The following is a 23,520-nucleotide window of genomic DNA, read 5'->3' as shown; positions in this document are numbered from 1 at the left end:
TCATGATGTTATGTTTCATTTCATGCTGTTTGCTTCACTGTTATGCTGTTTACTCAAAATAATAATTTCTCCATGCATCTGTGTTCCACTCACAAACTGACATCAATTTGCAATTAAATTACTGACAAATAACCCCCTCTTTTATATCGACATAAAGTACACTTCCATATCGACAAAGTCAACCAGCCACAACCCTCTGAAATGATTATATCATTCAATGAGTGCAGTTACATGCAAACAAAAATCTGATTATTGTGAATAATCAGATTAATATAATAGTTTGACTTAAACGTTTGCATGCTTTGCAAGAAAATCGATTTTCCTAATAATCCTGTTTCCATGGACACATCTGAAATCAGACTTCCTGGTGGGACTTAAATAAATGCAGAAAATCACCAATCAGAATCAGCGTTCTACCATGTTATTTTTCTGAAGCATATTTGATTCTGAGTTCGGACATATAAAGTTTATATGTGAAAACCATTCATTAGATGCGTACTTTCAGTTTTTCCGAACTCACTTCACTCGCGCAGCGCAAAAGAAGGCTGCTCATGCTATCACATGGCCATATCAAATCCACTGATACAGTATGCTAACACATGGCCATATCAAATCCACTGATACAGTATGCTAATACATGGCCATATCAAGTCCACTGCTACAGTATGCTAACACGTGGCCATATCAAATCCACTGCTACAGTATGCTAACACATGGCCATATCAAATCCACTGCTACAGTATGCTAACACATGGCCATATCAAGTCCACTGCTACAGTATGCTAACACGTGGCCATATCAAATCCACTGCTACAGTATAACTCTGATTTAAAGCATTTACATGTACAAATAATTTGAAAGAGTGCTCAGAACCAGGCGTTTTAATCGCTGTACGCTTACTTCGATTATGACTTTATGCCGATTTAAGATAAGCAGAGTAAGGTGTTTACATGACTAATGCTATATTCGGCCTACTGCCATAATCAGTTTAATGTTGAATTATTAGTGTGCATGTAAACGTACTCAATGAATCACAGTCCATGTGCAAAGGAAATTTGGTACAAAAGGACCAATATTTAACCTCGTGTATATATCAGCTGTTAGTGTGCAAAGTCAGAGATGGGTAGCTGTACATAAAAAAGACCCCCTAGGCCACATCTGTACACTACAATGGGACTGTCCCTCAAAAGTAAACTCATGATAAATGACATTCAATCAACTGATGTAATGTTCCAGTTGCTAATATGTCCATGTTCCCATGTCTGTCCTGTTCTCCCATCAGACAGTAGAGGTTGTAACAGGTTCTGTACCATCTGTCACCTTCTCCCGTCAGACTCGCCTGGCCTCCCTCCCAGTGACAACACACACCAGCTCTTCAGAGGGTTCAGCTTCGTGGCCACTAATCTGGACCAGGACCAGTCCATTGCTGAAATACAGCAGAACTCAACTGTCAACCCTATTGTACAAGTGAGTATGCTAGAGGGAGAGGACTAAATAACTCAGGTGTACAGCTCCTCCATCAACCATATAGACTTATTAAATACTCAAAGGAATATTTGAAACAATCAAAAATATAAATATTTTTTTAGATAATATGACATCCTTCAGGCAATTGACTTTTTATAAATATTTTCAATTTTCCATTAATTAAATGTAACCACCAAATGGACGTTGGTGTCTCTATAGTCTCAACTTCAAGTGGAATATCAAGCCTTGTTTTTGAAAGTCTGTATGTACAAATGAAGAAGAATCAGCATAGTATCAACTACCACCCTTACCTATCAGCTTAGTATCAACTACCACCCTTACTTTGGGGCGGCAGGTAGCCTAGTGGTTACCTGCCGAAAGGTTTCTGGATCGAATCCCTGAGCTGACAAGGTAAAACATTTGTTGTTCTGCTCCTGAACAAGGCAGTTAACTCACTGTTCCCCGGTAGGCCGTCATTGTAAATAAGAATTTGTTCTTAACTGACTTGCCTAGTTAAATAAAAAAAACAGCATTGGATGAATTCAATGTATTTTATGTGGTGACAGTGGTGAGATGGATGATGGTGATCCCCATGGTCTTCTGTTTTAACCATCTCAGCCACTGCTCCAGAGAAGGCCTCTCGTGTCCTGCAGTGCACAACAACACATCCACTCACATGAATAACAGCATAACTGATTCTACCAGATGGTTCATACCTGAGTGAGAAAGTCACTCACCAGAAAGGCCTCCCAGTGCCCTCAGACCTCAGCAAAGCATATTGATTTGTGGTAGCACATAGTTCCCTCGATGACATCATGGCCATGTGCGCTCTGCCGTGGCAACGCTCTGGGAACATTTTGATCCTCTGCTTTTTCCATTGTATTGAACAAGTGAGGTTAGAAGCTGCTGCAGTGTGGATGAATGAGCCAACATCTCTCATAGAACACAATAGACTAGCATGGAATGTCCTGCAGACCACAAGGTGAATGTGTGAAACCAAGAGAGACTATTACTGTAGTGATGTGTGAAACCATGATAGATTATTACTGTAGTGATGTGTGAAACCATGATAGACTATTACTGTAGTGATGTGTGAAACCATGATAGATTATTACTGTAGTGATGTGTGAAACCATGATAGACTATTACTGTAGTGATGTGTGAAACCATGATAGATTATTACTGTAGTGATGTGTGAAACCATGATAGACTATTACTGTAGTGATGTGTGAAACCATGATAGACTATTACTGTAGTGATGTGTGAAACCATGATAGACTATTACTGTAGTGATGTGTGAAACCATGATAGATTATTACTGTAGTGATGTGTGAAACCATGATAGATTATTACTGTAGTGATGTGTGAAACCATGATAGATTATTACTGTAGTGATGTGTGAAACCATGATAGACTATTACTGTAGTGATGTGTGAAACCATGATAGACTATTACTGTAGTACATTCACATTTTCAGTTCACTTTTCTTGCTCTCGTTTGTGATTTGACATGAAAGAAGAACACTTCCTAAATCTCCACATGTAAAGTGATACGTCACAAGAGAAAGGAGAAATGCGACCAAAGTGCACTCACGCAGAAACACTGTTCACCTAGAATGTTCTTCAAGGACCATTCTTACCAGGGGAATCATTTGATAGATCTGTTTTGAAAACCAGTGTGCTCCATTTTGCATATGAAATAGGCTTCCCCTGGATATGTCTGGGGATTATAGAAGGATTGATGGATTCCCTAGTCTGCCAGAGCAGGATTATAACATGAGCGAAGAGTAAGGAAGTCTGTTGACAAGCTTACTGGAGCATGATTATGACCAAAGGCTTTTATGTAAAATATGCTTAAACGTATTTGTGATGGCTGGACATGTTTGTAATTTCAGCAACTTCATGGGACCAACATCCATTTCACAGATGGGTATGAGGTAAAGGAGGAGGTGGGCTTGGGGGCGTACTCTGTCTGCAAACGATGCATCCACAAAATCACCAGTGTTGAATATGCTGTCAAAGTAAGTGAACCGTATGGGTAGATTTTTCAAGGGGAATATTTATGTATAGATCATTTCCTTCTCTAAGAATGATAAACTATTTTCACGGCTCGTCAGTTACATGAAACAGCACCATATACAACAAGGGACGTTACGATCACTACAAGGATTCCAGGTTGATGTACGACCTTTAATTATTGCAGCCTTGTGATGTACTGTATGTAGGCTACCCATTGCACTTCAACAACTATGAGCCTTTCAACTATAATATAGTCTCCCTTAGGATGATTCACGCAGCGACAATGATTCTGTATGTTGTGCAGACAATGCTCTGAGTCACACGTTTTATCATGAGGGAACCAAGCAGTTGTAATTTAACAGGGGGTGTGTCTCTTTCAGATCATCGACAGAGTTAAGAAAGATCCATCTGAGGAAATTGAGATTCTGTTGAGATACGGGCAGCATCCAAACATCATCACGCTGAAGGATGTATGTCATCATTCAATGACTCCCATACACACGCACATGCTGAAAGCCCTCCATAAGGGCAGAGAACCTTGCCAGTTTGCATACCTAAGAAAAAATGTGCCCCTGCAAACTTCATTGAATTTTCACTGACCCTAATATTTCATTTTATCTTCTACAGTTGAAGTCGGAAGTTTACATACACTTAGGTTCGAGTCATTAAAACTCGTTTTTCAACCACTCCTCAAATTTCTTATTAATAAACTATAGTTTTGGCAAGTCGGTTAGGACATCTACTTTGTGCATGACACAAGTCATTTTTCCAACAATTGTTTACAGACAGATTATTTCACTGTATCACAATTCCAGTGGTTCAGAAGTTTACATACACTAGGTTGACTGTGCCTTTAAACAGCTTGGAAAATTCCAGAAAATTATGTCATGGCTTTAGAAGCTTCTGATAGGCTAATTGACATCATTTGAGTCAATTGGAGGTGTACCTGTGCATGTATTTCTAGGCCTACCTTCAAACTCAGTGCCTCTTTGTTTGACATCATGGGAAAATCAGAAGAAATAAGCCAAGACGTCAGAAAAAAAATTGTAGACCTCCACAAGTCTGGTTCATCCTTGGGAGCAATTTCCAAACGCCTGAAGGTACCACGTTCATCTGTACAAACAATAGTACGCAAGTATAAACACCATGGGACCATTCAGCCGTCATACCGCTCAGGAAGGAGACGCGTTCTGTCTCCTAGAGATGAACGTACTTTGGTGCTAAAAGTGCAAATCAATCCCAGAACAACAGCAAAGGACCTTGTGAAGATGCTGGAGGAAACAGGTACAAAAGTATATATCCACAGTAAAACGAGTCCTATATCGACATAACCTGAAAGGCCGCTCAACAAGGAAGAAGCCGTTGCTCCAAAACCACCATAAAAATGCCAGACTACGGTTTGCAACTGCACATGGGGACAAAGATTGTACTTTTTGGAGAAGTGTCCTCTGGTCTGATGAAACAAAAATAGAAGTGTTTGGCCATAATGACCATCGTTATGTTTGGAGGAAAAAGGGGGAGGCTTGCAAACCGAAGAACACCATCCCAACCGTGAAGCATGGGGGTGGCAGCATGTTGTGGGGGTGCTTTGCTGCAGGTGGTTACTGATGCACTTCACAAAATAGATGGCATCATGAGGGATGAAAATTATGTGGATATATTGAAGCAACATCTCAAGACATCAGTCAGGAAGTTAAAGCTTGGTCGCAAATGGGTCTTCCAAATGGACAATGACCCCAAGCATACTTCCACAGTTGTGGCAAAATGGCTTAAGGACAGCAAAGTCAAGGTATTGGAGTGGCCATCACAAAGCCCTGACCTCAATCCTATAGAAAATTTGTGGGCAGAACTGAAAAAGCGTGTGTGAGCAAGAAGGCCTACAAACCTGACTCCGTTACACCAGCTCTGTCAGGAGGAATGGGCCAAAATTCACCCAACTTACTGTGGGAAGCTTGTGGAAGGTTACCCGAAATGCTTGACCAAAGTTAAACAATTTTAAGGTCAATGCTTCCAAATACTAATTGAGTGTGTGTATACTTCTGACCCACTGGGAATGAGATGAAAGAAATAAAAGCTGAAATAAATAATTCTCTACTATTATTCTGACATTTCACATTCTTAAAATAAAGTGGTGATCCTAACTGACCTAAAACAGGGATTTGTTACTATGATTAAATGTCAGGAATTGTGAAAAACTGAGTTTACATACACCTTGGCCAAATATATTTAAACTTCTGACTTCAAACGTATGTCCTTATTGGATTTTACTAGCCACTGTTTGTTGGCTGTGAGGTCTAGACTAATGTAGTCTTTGGCTCATAAATACCTCCACTTGGTATTAAAATGTATTTTTGGCCCCTAGGTCTATGACGATGGGAGGTATGTGTACCTTGTGATGGAGCTGATGAGAGGTGGGGAGCTGCTGGACAGAATACTCTATCAGAAGTGTTTCTCTGAGCGAGAGGCCTCTGCTGTTCTCTGCACTATTACCAAGACAGTGGAGTACCTTCACTCACAGGGGGTCAGTATCATTCATGTACGGGTACAGGGGAGTATCTTCACTCACAGGGGGTCAGTATCATTCATGTACAGGTACAGTGGAGTACCTTCACTCACGGGGTCAGTATCATTCATGTAGAGGTACAGTGGAGTACCTTCACTCACGGGGTCAGTATCATTCATGTACAGGTACAGTGGAGTAGCTTCACTCACGGGGTCAGTATCATTCATGTACAGGTAACTGCCAAAATGAAGGAAACACCAACATAAAGTGTCTTAATAGGGGGTTGGGCCACCACGAGCCAGAACAGTTTCAGTGCACCTTGGAATAGATTCTACTTGTGTCTGGAACTAAATTTGAAGGATGCGACACCATTCTTCCAGGAGAAATTCCATCAGTTTTGTTGATGGTGGTGGAAAACGCTGTCTCAGGTGACGCTCCAGAATCTCCCATAAGTGTTTCAATTGGGTTGAGATTTAGTTACTGAGACACACACACCCCGATGCTCCTTTGAGACCCCTATTTCAAAATCACTGAGATCTCTTCATTTTTCAAATCAAATCACATTTTATTTGTCACATGCGCTGAATACAATGGGTGTAACTGAAATGCTTGTTTACGAGCCCTTCGCAACGATGCAGAATTTAATAATAATACATAGAAAAACAGTGACACAAGGAATAACATTAAATAAACAAGAATGGAGCTATACAGGGAGCTAACAGGGAGTACCAGTACCAGATCAATGTGCAGAGGCAATAGCTATATACAGGGAGTACCAGTACCAGACGAGGTATTTGAGGTAGATATGTACATGAAGGCAGGATAAAGTGACTAGGCATCAGGATAGATAATAATAAGGTATTTGAGGTAGATATGTACATGAAGGCAGGATAAAGTGACTAGGCATCAGGATAGATAATAATAAGGTATTTGAGGTAGATATGTACATGAAGGCAGGGTAAAGTGACTAGGCATCAGGATAGATAATAAGAGGAAAATATAGAACAGAGTAGCAGCAGCAAATGATGTGTATATGTGTGTTTGTTGTTTCGGTAATGGTGTCTGTGTGTTTGTGTTCTGTCGCTATGCGTGTGTAGTGAATGTGTGAGTGTGTCAGTGTATTGTGTATATAGTGTGTGTATATAGAGTCTTGGGAGTGTGCACAGAGTCACTGCAAGATAGGGTCAATGCAGATAGTCCGGATAACCATTTAATTAACTATTTAGCAGTCTGGCTATTTAACAGTCTTATGGCTTGAGGCTAGAAGCTGTCTCGGCACCTGTTGGTCCGAGAGCCAATGCGCTGGTACCGTTTACCGGACGGTAGCTGAGTGAATAGTCTTCCTCTGGCCTTCCTTCCTCTTCTAGCCATGGTAACCAAAATAATAGGCTACTAGGCATGTTTTATACATGACCCTAAGCATGATGGGAAGTTAATTGCTTAATTACCTCAGGAACCACACATTCATACCATAATTCCTATTAGCTTCTCTATTGTCATAGGTGGTACATCGAGACCTGAAACCAAGCAACCTCCTCTATGTGGATGAAACGGGAGATCCTGAATCGATCCGAATATGTGATTTTGGGTTCGCCAAACAATTAAGGGCGGAAAACGGTCTCCTCATGACGCCCTGTTACACAGCAAACTTTGTGGCTCCAGAGGTGAGGAGACATTTGATCTTATTTATTTCAAGTACATCCCTATATTGTGATGTGACACAGATTGACCATGTCTTTCATAGGTCCTGAAGAAGCAGGGGTATGATGCTGCTTGTGACATCTGGAGTTTGGGGATCCTACTCTACACTATGCTCGCAGGGTAAACCTAATTTCACTGGTTTATTTAAACTTGGCAGGGTAAACCTAATATCACTGGTTTATTAAAACCTGTCAGGGTAAACCTAATTTCACTGGTTTATTAAAACTTGGCAGGGTAAACCTAATATCACTGGTTTATTTAAACTTGGCAGGGTAAACCTAATTTCACTGGTTTATTTAAACTTGGCAGGGTAAACCTAATATCACTGGTTTATTAAAACCTGTCAGGGTAAACCTAATTTCACTGGTTTATTAAAACTTGGCAGGGTAAACCTAATATCACTGGTTTATTTAAACTTGGCAGGGTAAACCTAATATCACTGGTTTATTTAAACTTGGCAGGGTAAACCTAATTTCACTGGTTTATTTAAACCTGGCAGGGTAAACCTAATATCACTGGTTTATTTAAACCTGGCAGGGTAAACCTAATTTCACTGGTTTATTTAAACCTGGCAGGGTAAACCTAATATCACTGGTTTATTTAAACCTGGCAGGGTAAACCTAATATCACTGGTTTATTTAAACCTGGCAGGGTAAACCTAATATCACTGGTTTATTTAAACTTGGCAGGGTAAACCTAATATCACTGGTTTATTTAAACCTGGCAGGGGAAGCAACATTTGCACGTTGCTACTTCTCCTGGCTACCACTGATTGAATGACTCATTTTTGGGACAGTGAGAGGGACAGTGGAGGACAGATTACTTTCTAAACTGAGGTCGAGTCTGTGGTAGTCATTGTAATTGTACTCTTCACAAGCCCAAATCTCTCAGGACCTGCCCTGACAATTTAATGTCCCAGCCTGCGGCTCAGGTTTAAAATCTCTAATCAGGGCAAAGTAGCATTCTTTCACTGGGTGAAAACTGGTTGAATCAACATTGTTTCCATGTCATTTCAACTAAACAATTCAATGTGATGACGTTGAATCAACGGGGAAAACTGATTGGATTTGAAAACGTAAGGGAATTGGATCTTTTTTCAACCAACTTTTAACCTAAATCCAATGACATGGTGATTTTGTTGTTGTTGATTTCACATTGAATTCACGTTAGTTGACAACTCAACCAAATGAAAATCAAAACTAGACGTTAAACTGACGTCTGTGCCCAGTGGTACACTGTTTAGACGCCATTATTCATATTACTTTTAAAAATAGCTCAGCCGAGGTATTGGAGAATCGCACCTCACAAACTCATAGATTTTAAGACCCCAAATTCAAACAAACCCACATACATCTTTCCCTACTGTGCAACAGTAAAGCACATTTATTACTGTAGAGCAGGGAAGTTTGATTGTCTTGTCCTTCTTCACTCTTGTGTTTACAGCTTCACCCCTTTTGCCAATGGTCCTGATGACACCCCGGAGGAAATACTGGCTCGCATTGGTAGCGGAAAATATGCCCTCACCGGCGGAAACTGGGATACGGTTTCTGATGCTGCAAAGGTGCGGTTATTTGTCCATCAATTAATAGAACATCACTGTTTATTTAATGATTAATAAATCCAGTTCACATCCAATTGTTGTACATGGAAGTTTGAAATGAAATCCCATCCACATTGGTTTAGCTGCAATGCTGCATTTCATACGGGTCCTAACTAGACTATTTCTGTATTGGGTTCCAATAGGACATAGTCACTAAGATGCTCCATGTGGATCCACACCAACGGCTGACGGCTCCCCAGGTCCTCAGACACCAGTGGATAGTCAACCAAGAACAGCTGTCTCAGTGTCAGCTCATCAGACAGGATGTACAGCTTGTTAAGGTAAAGAGGAAACCCTGATGAAAAGCCCAAACCTGACATAATGTAAGAAGCAACATCATCTGTACGTGTTGCCAATCTCTAGCCTCGTAAAACAGACTGACAACATTGTTTCACCTTAGCCCAGCGGTTTGACTGGTTGACCAGGCTGCTCGATCTTTGTCACTAAGCAAATTATGCTAGCTAATTGTGATAGTTATTGTTTTGCATCACAAGCAACGTTGTCTTCTAAAGCTCTCTGACTGATGAAAGGTCTCTCACACATGAATTATTCCTCTGTAGAAGTGCTGTTGTCATTCTACTGCCACCTTGTGTACAGATCTACCATTACATGTAGAACTTTTGCATTCTCTATGTCAGCAAAAGTAATTTGAAACCTGCTCAACGTTTCACACACTGTACTTGCTTTGCCCCCTTTAATTATGCAGTTTTAGAATATAATAACTTTATATACTTTAAGTGTTTTCTGTCTCCCTAGGGAGCAATGGCTGCAACATACTTGGCTTTGAATCGATCGCCTCTGGCCCCAAAGCTGGAGCCTGTGCAGTGTTCAAGTTTGGCCCAGAGAAGAGGAATGAAGAGACTCACATCCACTTGTTTATAGCACCCTGGTAGATGATTCAGGGACAGCTTGAAAATGGGGCAAGGTGCAATGACTTTCATCAGACACTGGTTTAAGTGCCCGTCCAAAGAACCAGGAAGTCTACAGTAGTGGGAACAAGGAGGAGCCACTTGTAACAAGGGGGGGAAAAAATTGTAGAGAAGATGCATCACATTGTTGCACTAAGACAGGAATCTTTACAGATTTTAGATGCACTCGAAACAAACAAATGGTGGCATCGAAGACAAAGCAGAATTCTGTTCAATTGTTCTTAAATGTATCATTTGTATTGAAGAAATGTAACATTAATATATTTTATTTTATTCATTCATATTTGCCTTTTCATTTAGGTGGCATCTGAAACTGTTTGTTTGTTAAGTGACACCTGTGTATTATGTCGAGTATGTTTAGAATGATATTGTCTAGGAGACCAAGTAACCTTATGCAACGTTGAGTTGACACTTTGTCATAATGGCTGTAACAGAAAAGTCTAGAACAGCTTGTAGTTCATAACTACATGATACACATTTTACGAGATTTTATCGACAGCATCTGTATTTTTCCCTGTGTCTGAAAATAAGCATGTTGGTATGTTACTTTGCTGACACATTGTTCAGTCTAAAAGTTAAATTACAGCTGCTAAGGATATATATGTTGGTACATTTTGTAGCATTCCAGACATCCACAGTTATTATAGACATTAAAATAAACTGAAATAGCTGAATGAGTACAGAGTATACAGTGCATTCAGAAAGTATTCAGACCCCTTGACTTTTTCCAGATTTTGTTACGTTACAGCCTTATCTAAAATGGATTAAATAAATAAAACATCCTCATCAATCTACACACAATACCCGATAATGAATAGCAAAAACAGGTTTTTTGATTTTTTTTTTGCAAATGTACAATAAAAAAAACGGAAATACCTTAGTTACATAAGTATTCAGACCCTTTGCTATGAGACTCAAAATTGAGCTCAGGTGCATCCTGTTTCCATTGATCATCCTTGATGTTTCTACAACTTGATTGGAGTCCACCTGTGGTAAATTTAATTGATATGACATGATTTGGAAAGGCACACACCTTTCTACATAAGGTCCCACAGTTGACAGTGCATGTCAGAGCAAAAACCAAGTCACGAGGTCGAAGGAGGTGTTCGTAGAGCTTCGAGACAGGATTGTGTCAAGGCACAGATCTAGGGAAGGGTACCAAAAAATATCTGCAGCATTGAAGGTCCCCAAGAACAAAGTGGCTTCCATCATTCTTAAATGGAAGAAGTTTGGAACCACCAAGACTTTTCCTAGAGCTGGCCACCCAGCCAAACTGGGTGGCCAGATGGGAGAATCTTCCAGAAGGACAACCATCTCTGCAGCACTCCACCAATCAGGCCTGTATGGTAGAGTGGCCAGACAGAAGCCACTCCTCAGTAAAAGGCACATGACAGCCTGCTTGGTGTTTGCCAAAAGGCACTTAAAGGACTCTCAGACCATGAGAAACAAGATTCTCTGGTGTGATGAAACCAAGATTGAACTTTCTGGCCTGAATGCCATGCGTCACGTGTGGAGGAAACCTGGCACCATCCCTATGGTGAAGCATGGTGGTGGCAGCATCATGCTGTGGGGATGTTTTTCAGCGGCAGGGACTGGGAGACTAGTCAGGATCGAGGCAAAGATGAACAGAGCAAAGTACAGAGAGATCCTTGAAAACCTTCTCCAGAGCACTCAGGACCTCAGACTGGGACAAAGGTTCACCTTCCAACAGGACAACGACCCTAAACAAACAGCCAAGACAATACAGGAATGGCTTCGGGACAAGTCTCTAAATGTCCTTGAGTGGCCCAGTCAGAGCCCGGACTTGAACCCAATCTAACATCTCTGGAGAGACCTGAAAATAGCTGTGCAGCGACGTTCCCTATCCAACCTGACCGAGCTTGAGAGAATCTGCCGAGAAGAATGGGGAAAATTCCCAAATACAGATGTGCCAAGCTTGTAGCATCATACCCAAGAAGACTCGTGGCTGTAATTGCTGCCAAAGGTGCTTCAACAAAGTACTGAGTAAAGGGTCTGAATACTTATGTAAATGTGATATTTCTGTTTTTTTTTTCATTTTAATAAGTTAGCAAACATTTCTTAACCTGTTTTTGCTTTGTCATTATGGGGTATTGTGTCTAGATTGATGAGGGGGAAAACCAATTTAATCAATTTTAGAATAAGGCTGTAACGTAACAAAATGTGAAAAAAGTCAAGGGGTCTGATAACATCCGAATGCACTGTCTGTCTGCATCAGTAGATGCTGCTGAAGGAGGACGGCTCATAATAATGTCTGGAATGATGTCATTGGAATGGTATTAACCACATGGAAACCATGTTTGATACCATTCCATTGACTCCATTCCAGCCATTCCTATGAGCAGCCCTCCCCTCAGCATCCTCTACTGGTCTGCATCAATCTATAACTTTCAGGTTGGTTCATAAGGTTAGACATACTGTAGTGTACAATATTTATTTTCTGTAGCTTACAGTTCAATATTATTTTCTTTATAAAATCTAGTGCGCATTATGTTGGATGCTTTTGATAGTTTTGGCAATTTCTAACATAATATTCTACTTTTGTTTTGGGGAGGGGTACTGAAACAGACTCATTATAAATTGTCAATGCAAGTTATATTTCTTGTGTAAATGTGACTTAAGTTATTGTATCAAACAACTGTATATATTGTTTCTACATTATCCATTATGTGAAGTGTATTAATGTATGTTTATGTCCGTTTGTTTTATTTTTTAATACATGACATATTTAAGTGTTTTTACCTGATCTGAAGTGCACTATGTGTTAGGTAAATTACTTTTTAGAGGGATGTATTTGTTTTAGTAGCAGATACATTGGTATGCATTTATTAGCATTACCTTGTTTCCTGTCTGTTAAATAGCTCATTTGGGGGGGGGGGGAAATATATCAACAAAGATTCATCTTAAAACATTATGGAACCAATATGCGTGGATTGATTTAGTGTTCATATGTTGAACACAGCATAAAACACATACAGTTGAAGTAAGAAGTTTACATACACTAAGTTGACTGTGCCTTTAAACAGCTTGGAAAATTCCAGATAATGCTGTCATGGCTTTAGAAACTTCTAATAGGCTAATTGACATAATTTGAGTCAATTGGAGGTGTGCATGTGGATGTATTCAAGGCCTACCTTCAAACTCAGTGCCTCTTTGCTTGACATCATGAGAAAATCAAAAGAAATCAGCCAAGACCTCCACAATTGTAGACCTCCACAAGTCTGGTTCATCCTTGGGAGCAATTTCCAAACGCTTGAAGGTACCACGTTCATCTGTACAAACAATGGTACGCAAGTATAAACACTATGGCATCACGCAGCCATCATACCGCTCAGGAAGGAGACGCGTTCTGTCTCCAACAGATGAACGTACTTTGGTGCGAAAAGTGCAAATCAATCCCAGAACAACAGCAAAGGACCTTGTGAAGATGCTGGAGGAAACAGGTACAATAGTATCTATATCCACAGTAAAACGAGTCCTATATCGACATAACCTGAAAGGCCGCTAAGCAAGGAAGAAACCACTGCTCCAAAACCGCCATAAAAATGCCAGACTACGGTTTGCAACTGCACATGGGGACAAAGATTGTACTTTTTGGAGAAATGTCCTCTGGTCTGATGAAACAAAAATAGAACTGTTTGGCCATAATGACCATCGTTATGTTTGGAGGAAAAAGGGGGGTGCTTGCAAGCCGAAGAACACCATCCCAACCATGAAGCATGGGGGTGGCAGCATCATGTTGTGGGGGTGCTTCGCTGCAGGAGGGACTGGTGCACTTCACAAAATAGATGGCATCATGAGGCAGGAAAATTATGTGGATATATTGTAGCAACATCTCAAGACATCAGTCAGGAAGTTGAAGCTTTCTCGCAAATGGGTCTTCCAAATGGACAATGACCCCAAGCATACTTCCAAAGTTGTGGCAAAATGGCTTAAGGACAAGAAGGTCAAGGTGTTGGAGTGTCAATCACAAAGCCCTGACCTCAATCCTGTAGAAAATTTGTGGGCAGAACTGAAAAAGCGTGTGCGAGCAAGGAGGCCTACAAACCTGACTCAGTTACACCAGCTCTGTCAGGAGACACCAGCTCTGTCAGGAGGAATGGGCCAAAATTCACCCAACTTATTGTGGGAAGCTTGTGGAAGGCACCCGAAACGTTTGACCCAAGTTAAACAATTTAAAGGCAATGCTACCAAATACGAATTGAGTGGATGTAAACTTCTGACCCACTGGGAATGTGATGAAAGAAGTAAAATCTGAAATAAATCATTCTCTCTACAATTATTCTGACATTTCACATTCTTAAAATAAAGTGGTGATCCTAACTGACCTAAAACAGGGAATTTTTACTTGGATTAAATATCAGGAATTGTGAAAAACTGAGTTTAAATGTATTTGCCTAAGGTGTATGTAAACTTCCGACTTCAACTGTACAGTAGAATGCCACCTTGGATCCCTTTATGTTTATGATTTAGGTGCAAATCAAGTAGTAAAGAAGCTGTGTGAAACAAACACCAGCAATCCCAACAGTGTTTTCAGTGTACCAACACAATGACATATTATAGAATTACAGGTTGAAAGTACACAGGATTCAGGAATGGTTTATCATTCAACTTAAGCACACAATGGAGCTTTAGTTGCTCCATAATATTAAGAATACGGGATAATATGACAAAACAGGTTAGGATAAATACCACACACTTACCTTTAGAATATTTTCATAATTTCTAGAATATTTTCATAAATTTGACAGTACAACATGTAAAAAGCATTACAGCCTAATGAACAGTAAGCCTTAACAATTTCTGCTTTCACAAAGCTTAATTGAATAACTACTAAAATACAATATTAGAATCATAGAATCACACAATAGATAACCTTGATCAATGACTCGCCTTGTGCTGCTGTGGCTTGTATATAGATCTGCATACTGAAGGTAATTCTGAGAAGATATTTATTCAAAGAGTCTCCTGTTCTGTGTTGTTCAGTCACTAAGCCCTCAAGTGAGGACACACTATTGTCTCAAAACCACTGTAAAGTAAGTAGCTAAAAAGTAACATTGTGAAACTTGTGTGCTAGTAGGACTGTACATACTGTATAGGTTACTTAACTATTTTCCTTGTATTGGCAGTGCATGCCAAAACTTTACAAATAAATCAAGTGGGAAAGAAACTCTGTTGTGTTGATATTTTGTGACGATAGTCTCAGGCATACACACAGTGACCCTTATCAGTTTGTGGACAATTTCTGGTCCTGTGTGGCAGGGTATTCGCAATGCAAGGGTGACTTCCCCTGGGGCTACCCATACAAAAAAAAAAATATGCATACACTACTGTAAGTTGCTTTGGATAAAAGTGTCTGCTAAATGTATATTATATTATTTAATATAATAATAGTATGCAGATTATTTTTCAAACTAGGCCTAATTGAATGCAATTTTGGTTTACCTTCGCTAGAAACCTGGTTGAACCTCTTTCACAGTAACAAAAAAGAACAATGGGAGGAAATCGGTAGAACATTTGCGCTGTGCTACTTCTCCTGGCTACCACTGATTGAATGACTCATTTTTGGGACAGTGAGAGGGACAGTGGAGGACAGATTACTTTCTAAACTGAGGTCGAGTCTGTGGTAGAGTCATTGTAATTGTACTCTTCACAAGCCCAAATCTCTCAGGACCTGCCCTGACAATTTAATGTCCCAGCCTGTGGCTCAGGTTTAAAATCTTTAAACAGGGCAAAGCAGCATTCTTTCACTGGGTAAAAATAGGTTGAATCAACATTGTTTCCACGTCGTTTCAACCAAAACATAGAATGTGATGATGTCATTGTAAATAAGAATTTGTTTTTTAAGGCCAGGCACCACAGGCAAAAATTTTGATTTTGCGTCCACCTGTCAATTTTCTGATTTGGGGATATTTTGCATAAAATGTCCAAATAAATCGGCAATAATGTAAATAAATACTTTATTTGTATAATTTTATCCCAACTCCGTCAACTACACCTAGCATTAATGTCGTTCTTGATAGCATGTTTCATGTAGAACTTCAACCGCTATTTTTAAATCTCTCCATGTTGAATCATATATCATTCAAAAGCTTGTTTTCCGGAGCATATCGTTAGCTAGTCCATAGGTGGCTATATCCTTTGTAGACGTAGTGCTTCGTGCTGAAAGATTAGTAATTTACTGACGTTGGTTACTGGCATTTAAAGGCCCTTTCCGGCAACCTGATTGGTTAAAATGCCTCACGTGCCGCGCAGCACTTCCTTGTTTGAAAATATCTCCCGCGAAGAATCAACGTAAAGAGAGACAAAATTAGTAAATCTCGAAGAATATAACTACAGTATGTGAATAAAAATAGGCGATCTCAGTTAGCCAATGCGAGAAAAGCAGTGAATGAAAGAAACAATGTGCCTGATCCGCCGATCGAGGCAGTGACAGTACAGGTAGAGGAGGAAAAGGAGGTGGCCCGCAGCAGCGCGTTGAGACGCAAATTAGTTGAGATGAAGATAACAACTAGCAGCGATCAACCAGACAGCAGCCAGCCAACAGTGGCGTTTATTCCACGTCTCAAATAAACCAACTTGTACATGATTTGATTTGCCCTAAGTGTCTAAACACTGGACTGAAAATCACCATAGACTTCACCAACCAGTGATTGTGTAATTCTGTCATGATAGAATGTGCAGACTGAAGGTGATCGTGATGCATTTAGGAGGAGTGTTTACACTTCCTCCCGGCTGCAGGAGTGCTCCAGGGAAGATGTGGCATTTGATATAAATGTGAGGATGGTTCTTCTAGCCCACGAATTTGGACTTGGTTATGAAGCTTTAAAGAAAATAAACAAAGTCCTAGCGATTCCTTCCTTGTGTCTCAGCTCATATCAGAGACATGATAGTAGAGTGACAGGTAAATAAAAAGGGAGAGTAGCCCATTATTGTCAGGTGACTTGCTGTGTATAAATAATATTTATTTCCTTGCTCTAGCACACAGGTGTCAAACTCATTCCACGGGGGGCCGAGTGTCTGCGGGTTTTCGCTCCTCCCTTGTACTTGATTGATGAATTAACATCACTAATTAGTTAGGAACTCCCCACACCTGGTTGTCTAGGGCTTTATTGAAAGGAAAAACCAAAAACCTGCAGACACTAGGCCCAACGTGGAATGAGTTTGACACCCCTGCTCTAGCAAATGTATTCAAAGTTAATAAAACAGAGTGATAGGAAAACATAACTCTACAATGAGACTGTCACATAGACCTACAGTGTCATAGGGCTGTAGCCTAATGTGATTAGTGAGAAATTAGCTTTACGTAAAGTAAATACATGCTGATATGCTAATATTTCGTCCTGCAGTTATGTCTGTAATGTCGACAGACATAATAAGTACTTTTTCCCCCCACTTTAGTTTCAGAGATACAGAGAGGGCTACAGTCAATGGAGAGTGCTGCAAAGATAATTAGAAGAGCATAGGCAGATATAGACCCAGACATAGCAGAGTTACTGAAGGAGGATGAGGATACAGATATAGACCCAGACATAGCAGAGTTACTGAAGGAGGATGAGGATACAGATATAGACCCAGACATATCAGAGATGCTGAAGGAGGATGAGGATACAGATATAGACCCAGACATAGCAGAATTACTGAAGAAGGATGAGGATACAGATATAGACCCAGACATAGCAGAGTTACTGAAGGAGGATGAGGATACAGATATAGACCCAGACATAGCAGAGTTACTGAAGGAGGATGAGGATACAGATATAGACCCAGACATAGCAGAGTTACTGAAGGAGGATGAGGATACAGATATAGACCCAGACATAGCAGAGATGCTGAAGTAGGATGAGGATACAGATATAGACCCAGACATAGCAGAGTTACTGAAGGAGGATGATGATACAGATATAGACCCAGACATAGCAGAGTTACTGAAGGAGGATGAGGATACAGATATAGACCCAGACATAGCAGAGTTACTGAAGGAGGATGAGGATACAGATATAGACCCAGACATAGCAGAGTTACTGAAGGAGGATGAGGATACAGATATAGACCCAGACATAGCAGAGTTACTGAAGGAGGATGAGAGTGTCATCATAGACATTAATGTATCCTTCGATGGCACTTGGCACAAGAGAGGATTCACTTCCAACTACGGGATAGGTGTGTGCATTGGTGCTGGTACCAGCGACCCATAGAAAATGGTAAAGATCCTCCACCCTGTCACAAAAACCTTGGAGGCCATACATTTTTTAATAGAGAGGTTGCACAGAAAATGGTAGCTGTATATCATAGGATGTCAAATGATAACGTCCTCAAAAGAATGTAGCACGGAGGAACCTAGAATGCAAATGAATGTCAGAACTCTGTAATATGGTCACGATGCCCCAAAACTGTCTTCGTGGGCAAAAGCCGCACTGACGGAGCAGCCAGTATGGCAGTAGCCACGTTCAATGATGGAGCCACTGCTATAACAATTGTGACGAACAAATTGTGGATTGACAGCACTTTGGTGAGACTGGAGCAGTCAGAGAGGAGTTGTGAGAGCTGATGCTGCTTCAATTGAGTGTGCCAAGCGCAGGTCCCATGATACAGTCAAGAAAGTAAATCGTCACCAGCAACAACTCAGAGGGCCTTACATATGGGGCAGGCTTGGCTGATTCATGTTCTGCACATTTCAACTGCCGTACAAAATCCGTGTATGTGACAAATTGAGCAAAGTGATATGAGAATTTGTCCAAAACTGCATATTTGTCCAACAGACCAGTATTCAAAGCATATGCTCTATTGCTTGAACCAAATGTATTAAACGTGCTAATGTATTTGTAAAATGTATATTTGATGTTTATTTGTCAGTTTAGAAGTGATATATGAATGAGTTTAATTAATGTGACATAAATGGTCATATTTATGGAAAGTACATTTTAATTGCATTAGCCTATCTTTATCTGCCATTTTCTCAAAATGACATGTTCCCTGTGCGCCAATTCACTTAACTTAGTCTTCAAAGGACGTACATTCCCTTTATTCCACACACAGGTTCTTAGGTCTTATAGTCAGACTTTTACAGAGGCTTTTCTTTTATTTCTTGTATTGTTTTGATTTTAAGTGTCATTGAATGTGTAAATTTATGCAAAATATGCATCCGTAATACATGTGAATAGTGTTTTTTTTAAATAATTCCATGAAATGACAATATTTAGATAAATTGATTTGTAAAAGTTGACCAGTCAGTGTCTTATCACAATAAAACAAAAACATTCTGCCTTGAAGCAATGTGTTGAAAAACAGATTCTGGTAATATGCAAATTAGCGCACATTTAAGGACGGTTTGCCTCATTTGCATATTTTTATTTTAAAATAAATAAAACTTGTAATACAATAATATATTGTATTTATGTATACTTTCAATTGGTAAAGTTTCAGTCTGATGAGAGTAAAGAAAGAAAGAAATCCCTATTAGCCTGTGGTGCCTGGCCTTAAAACTGACTTGCCTAGTTACATAAAGGTTAAATAAAAAATAAAAATAGATAAAACGTTGATTCAACTTGGGAAACTGATTGGATTTGAAAACGTTAGGGGATTTTGTCTTTTTTCAACCAACTTTGAACCTAAATCCAATGACATTGTGACCTTTTGGTCAGTTTATTGCATTATTGTGTCCCGGTTGAACGTGTTTTAAGGGTGGTATGTGTTTGAGCCAATAAGTGATGAATACAGGGTCACCTCCTTCGGAGAATTGTTGTGTAACCAGTTCAGCAGCTATTCTTGAGCATTATGTGTAGTGCCTAGCAATAGAGCCGAGTTGCTGATTCTGGATCAGTGGCACAATCTCAGAAAGTAGGGGCGGGTCATCACCATGAGGTCGGATATCGTGAGATTGCATAGCAACACCAATGAGAGGCGTGCTAACTGAATAATTGCGATTGTGTCGTAAAAATAATGTTTTGGTGAAGCTCTGTGACCACTGGTGTCCTCTACGCTTAACTGCATTTACCCAGTTTATACATTCCCATAGTTATAATTTCTTCTGCGAACCACCACAATCCGAAGTCATGGCAGGTACTTTGGCACGTAAAGCTGTTGACCACCTTAAAAGCAAGGAGTTCAGAGACTATTTGATGAGGTAAAACACATTTGGAAGATCTGGAAGATAGCTAGCTAACGAGATAAATTTTACTGTAGCGACTAGCAAGCAAGCTTGCTAACAGTAGACATCTAACGTTAACTAAATTAATGATCAAACAAAGCGAGCTAGCTAGTTGTAAATTCATGTGCACATCTGCAGCTAGTGTAACGTTACTACAGTTAACGTTTGTTTGTACAAATGTTTCTAACGACGTGTCCGGCTTGAAGGACGTTTGGCTTGAATGTTGTTGCTATCGCCGAAGCTAACTAACTGTTAGCTGTCAAACTAGCCTACTGCTGTGTGTGCTAATGTGTTACCGGTGATGTGAGACCTATGAGTATTATTAGTTAGCCCAGGCAGGATGTGAGGTGTTAGTTGTTTTTCATAAGGTATATGCATATCCCTCTAACCAAAACTCCTTTTGTGTTATGTCTGTCATCTTGGTGTCCTCATGGGAACTTTCAAAATAAGCACAGTAAGTACTCTCTGTTCATTGTGCAGGCTAGTTTAGTTTTTGTCTACTAAAATCAGAATATTTTGGCTCCATTGACCATTGCAGATATACTCGTCTCTTAGGTAGTTGTCGAGACTGTTTAATTGCTATGGCAGCTTGAAAACATTTGACCCTTACAGTAACCTCGTTGCTCTTTATATTCCTTGTTCCTTAAAATGTAGTTGTGTACTTCTATTCCAGCACTTCTGGGGACCTGTGGCCAACTGGGGTCTGCCCATTGCAGCCATCAGTGACATGAAGAAAAGCCCCGAGATTATCAGTGGCAGAATGACCTTTGGTGAGACATAATACTGAAACATAGCTAAACAATGGCTGATGTTTAGCGATAGCCTAACATTAGGGACACGTTTCTGCCAGGGATTGATAGTCACTCTTGTTGAATAACTCCAGAGTCATTATATGTCATTTCAGCAAGCCATGACACCCACTATCACAGATTGTTCTGAAATAATTTCTGTAGTTAGAAACTGATGAGATTAGCATACCTGCATCATTATTTTGTTAAAATGTAATTTGATCTCTGAACAAATGAAGCTTATTGGTTTGCCCCCAAATTGACCCTTATTTTATTTATGGGATTCACATAAAATGTAGTAAATATAGAACCCAACATCTGATTTAGACCAAACTTCTTCCTACCATTGAGTAAGACATAGGGAATCCAATTAATTGGTTAGGGTTGCTTTTGATCATTTTATTGGATTCCTCATGTCTTACTCGTTGTTAGGAAGAATGATGGTCCAAATCAGATGTTAGGTACAATATTTATCAATCCTCTTTCTTGTGCTTTTTGAGTCAGAATGGCCCTTCAGGCTTTGATAAAGTAGAATTCCAATAGTTTAACATTCTTCGTTGAACCTCATAATCCTTTCCTGCTGTCTGACACGAGGCAAGAAAATGTTGTGTTTTCTGATAAGGTTGTCCTAAAGATATGTAAGTGTCGAGTGGCTGTTAATTCCTTATTTTTTTGTGTGTGTTCTTTTCCCCCCGCAGCTTTGACCTGCTACTCCCTCCTGTTTATGAGGTTTGCATACAAAGTTCAGCCAAGGAATTGGCTCCTCTTTGGTTGCCATCTAACCAATGAGACCGCCCAGCTCATTCAAGGTTCACGACTTATCAAATACAAGTAAGCTCACAATTTACTGTACTGATTTGCCTATTTCAATGCTAAACTTTTTTGGGTTTGTACCTGCATTCCACTCTGGCTACAAAGCAACAACAACCTCAAAACATATGTGATTTATTCACTGCTCAGGTGGTGTCTCTTGTTAGTAACAAATTATTTGGGGTTCTTTCTTAGGGTATAATAGACTGATATTTCAATGAAGCCACAGCCTTGAAGCCCAAATATATATATATATATATATATATATATATATATATATATATATATATATATATATATATATATTAGGATTTTTCCACACAAGAATATGTTGAAAGTTGCCATCAAATCAACTGAAAATGTATAACATGGAAGCACAGTACTTCATAACATAATTTGTTTTATCCATATCCATGATAACATCTTAACTTCAATCTCTCATACTGTTTACACATAGATCATGAAACATTGTCACTAGTTATAATTTCATATGTCATTTAGACTTAATGCTGTTCTACAGAATGTGTGTCTCCAGTCATTCTGATGGAATTTTTTCCTTCTTTCCAGCATGGAGAAGAAGTCTTCTTAGTGATGGACAAATGCAGAATATATAGTTTCATTAGGAAATCGGCATAGTTTGACCCTATGGTTTTCGTGTGTATGACCATGTTTATCTCATTGCATACCTATGTAAAACTCTTAACTTAAAAAATGTTAATTTAGATTAAACTGCTGTTGACGATCACCATGCCTGTTTCTTCCGGTATATAAGGTCAATGAATAGATTTGTTTTGCATAATGTTTTTTACGCACAAACTAATTAAATGGAATGGAATCTAGTGAGGCCCTGTTACAGATGGTCCATAACACAAATATTTACTGTTTATGTCCTCATTTTAATAAATGTGTTAGCAATACCAATAACACAATCTTTATCAGAATGTACAGGCAATAAAAGTTGTACTCTGGTGTGTTGCCATGGAAACATTATTCCTGAATATAATGAATAAACCCTTATCTATGTATCATGAATTAAACTTCCTCTTACACTGACCATAATTTATAATAAACTGTCTGATATCCATGAAGTGACTGATGAGCTTTTACCTTCATAATGACTGATAACTCTAAAGCTGTGCAAGACCTTCGCCCAAGAACTGCCCGGTCCATACATTTGTTTAGCTAAATTATATATATATATATATTCTTTTTTTTTAAAGCGATTTTAAGATGTTACTCTTAATGGAAAGTACACATTTTTATTGTTAACCTGGACAAGCAGACCTGATTTAACTTCTAATCATCAAGCCATGAATGAGTTGAATGAGATAATCCATCCACCTGACAGATGTGGCATATCAAGAAGCTGAGTAAACAGCATGATCATTACACATGTGCACTTTGTGCTGGAGACAATAAAAGGCCACTCTAAAATGTGCAATTTTGTCACACCAAAATGCCACAGATGTTATGAGGGAGTGTGCAATTGGCATGCTGACTGCAGAAATGTCCACTAGAGCTGTTGCCAGAGAACTG

At 39.5% G+C, this 23,520-nt stretch overlaps 2 protein-coding genes across 2 annotated transcripts in view; both read left to right on the top strand.

The window, feature by feature from the left end:
- LOC120029857 (ribosomal protein S6 kinase alpha-2) overlaps positions 1 to 10,922 on the top strand; it is a 32,755-nt gene extending 21,833 nt beyond the window's left edge. The window contains exons 13-21 of the mRNA XM_038975163.1: positions 1,334 to 1,467; positions 3,362 to 3,487; positions 3,866 to 3,955; positions 5,848 to 6,006; positions 7,491 to 7,652; positions 7,733 to 7,809; positions 9,133 to 9,250; positions 9,433 to 9,570; positions 10,046 to 10,922. Coding sequence (XP_038831091.1) covers positions 1,334 to 1,467; positions 3,362 to 3,487; positions 3,866 to 3,955; positions 5,848 to 6,006; positions 7,491 to 7,652; positions 7,733 to 7,809; positions 9,133 to 9,250; positions 9,433 to 9,570; positions 10,046 to 10,171 — 1,130 coding nt within the window. The 3' untranslated portion in view covers positions 10,172 to 10,922. The remainder of the gene's footprint in view (positions 1 to 1,333; positions 1,468 to 3,361; positions 3,488 to 3,865; positions 3,956 to 5,847; positions 6,007 to 7,490; positions 7,653 to 7,732; positions 7,810 to 9,132; positions 9,251 to 9,432; positions 9,571 to 10,045) is intronic.
- Positions 10,923 to 20,162: 9,240 nt separating this feature from the next.
- On the top strand, positions 20,163 to 23,072 carry LOC120029941 (mitochondrial pyruvate carrier 1-like). The gene is made up of 5 exons (XM_038975252.1): positions 20,163 to 20,362; positions 20,837 to 20,840; positions 21,060 to 21,156; positions 21,873 to 22,005; positions 22,552 to 23,072. Exons 1-5 carry the CDS (start codon positions 20,292 to 20,294, stop codon positions 22,571 to 22,573), a joined length of 327 nt encoding a protein of 108 aa, XP_038831180.1. The 5' UTR covers positions 20,163 to 20,291; the 3' UTR covers positions 22,574 to 23,072.
- Positions 23,073 to 23,520: the final 448 nt, after the last annotated feature.

Source organism: Salvelinus namaycush, chromosome 35 (genome assembly GCF_016432855.1).
Source record: "Salvelinus namaycush isolate Seneca chromosome 35, SaNama_1.0, whole genome shotgun sequence".
Taxonomy (NCBI): Eukaryota; Metazoa; Chordata; class Actinopteri; order Salmoniformes; family Salmonidae; genus Salvelinus; species Salvelinus namaycush.
This window is presented reverse-complemented; position numbering and strand designations above follow the sequence as displayed.

What these genes read in the sequence shown, in the direction of transcription:
- LOC120029941 (XM_038975252.1), top strand. Translation starts at nt 20,292, where the DNA reads ATGGCAGGTACTTTGGCACGTAAAGCTGTTGACCACCTTAAAAGCAAG. An exon ending in CAGTGGCAGAATGACCTTTG is followed by an intron (nt 21,157 to 21,872) that starts GTGAGACATAAT and finishes TTCCCCCCGCAG; the next exon opens with CTTTGACCTGCTACTCCCTC. An exon ending in TCACGACTTATCAAATACAA is followed by an intron (nt 22,006 to 22,551) that starts GTAAGCTCACAA and finishes CCTTCTTTCCAG; the next exon opens with CATGGAGAAGAAGTCTTCTT.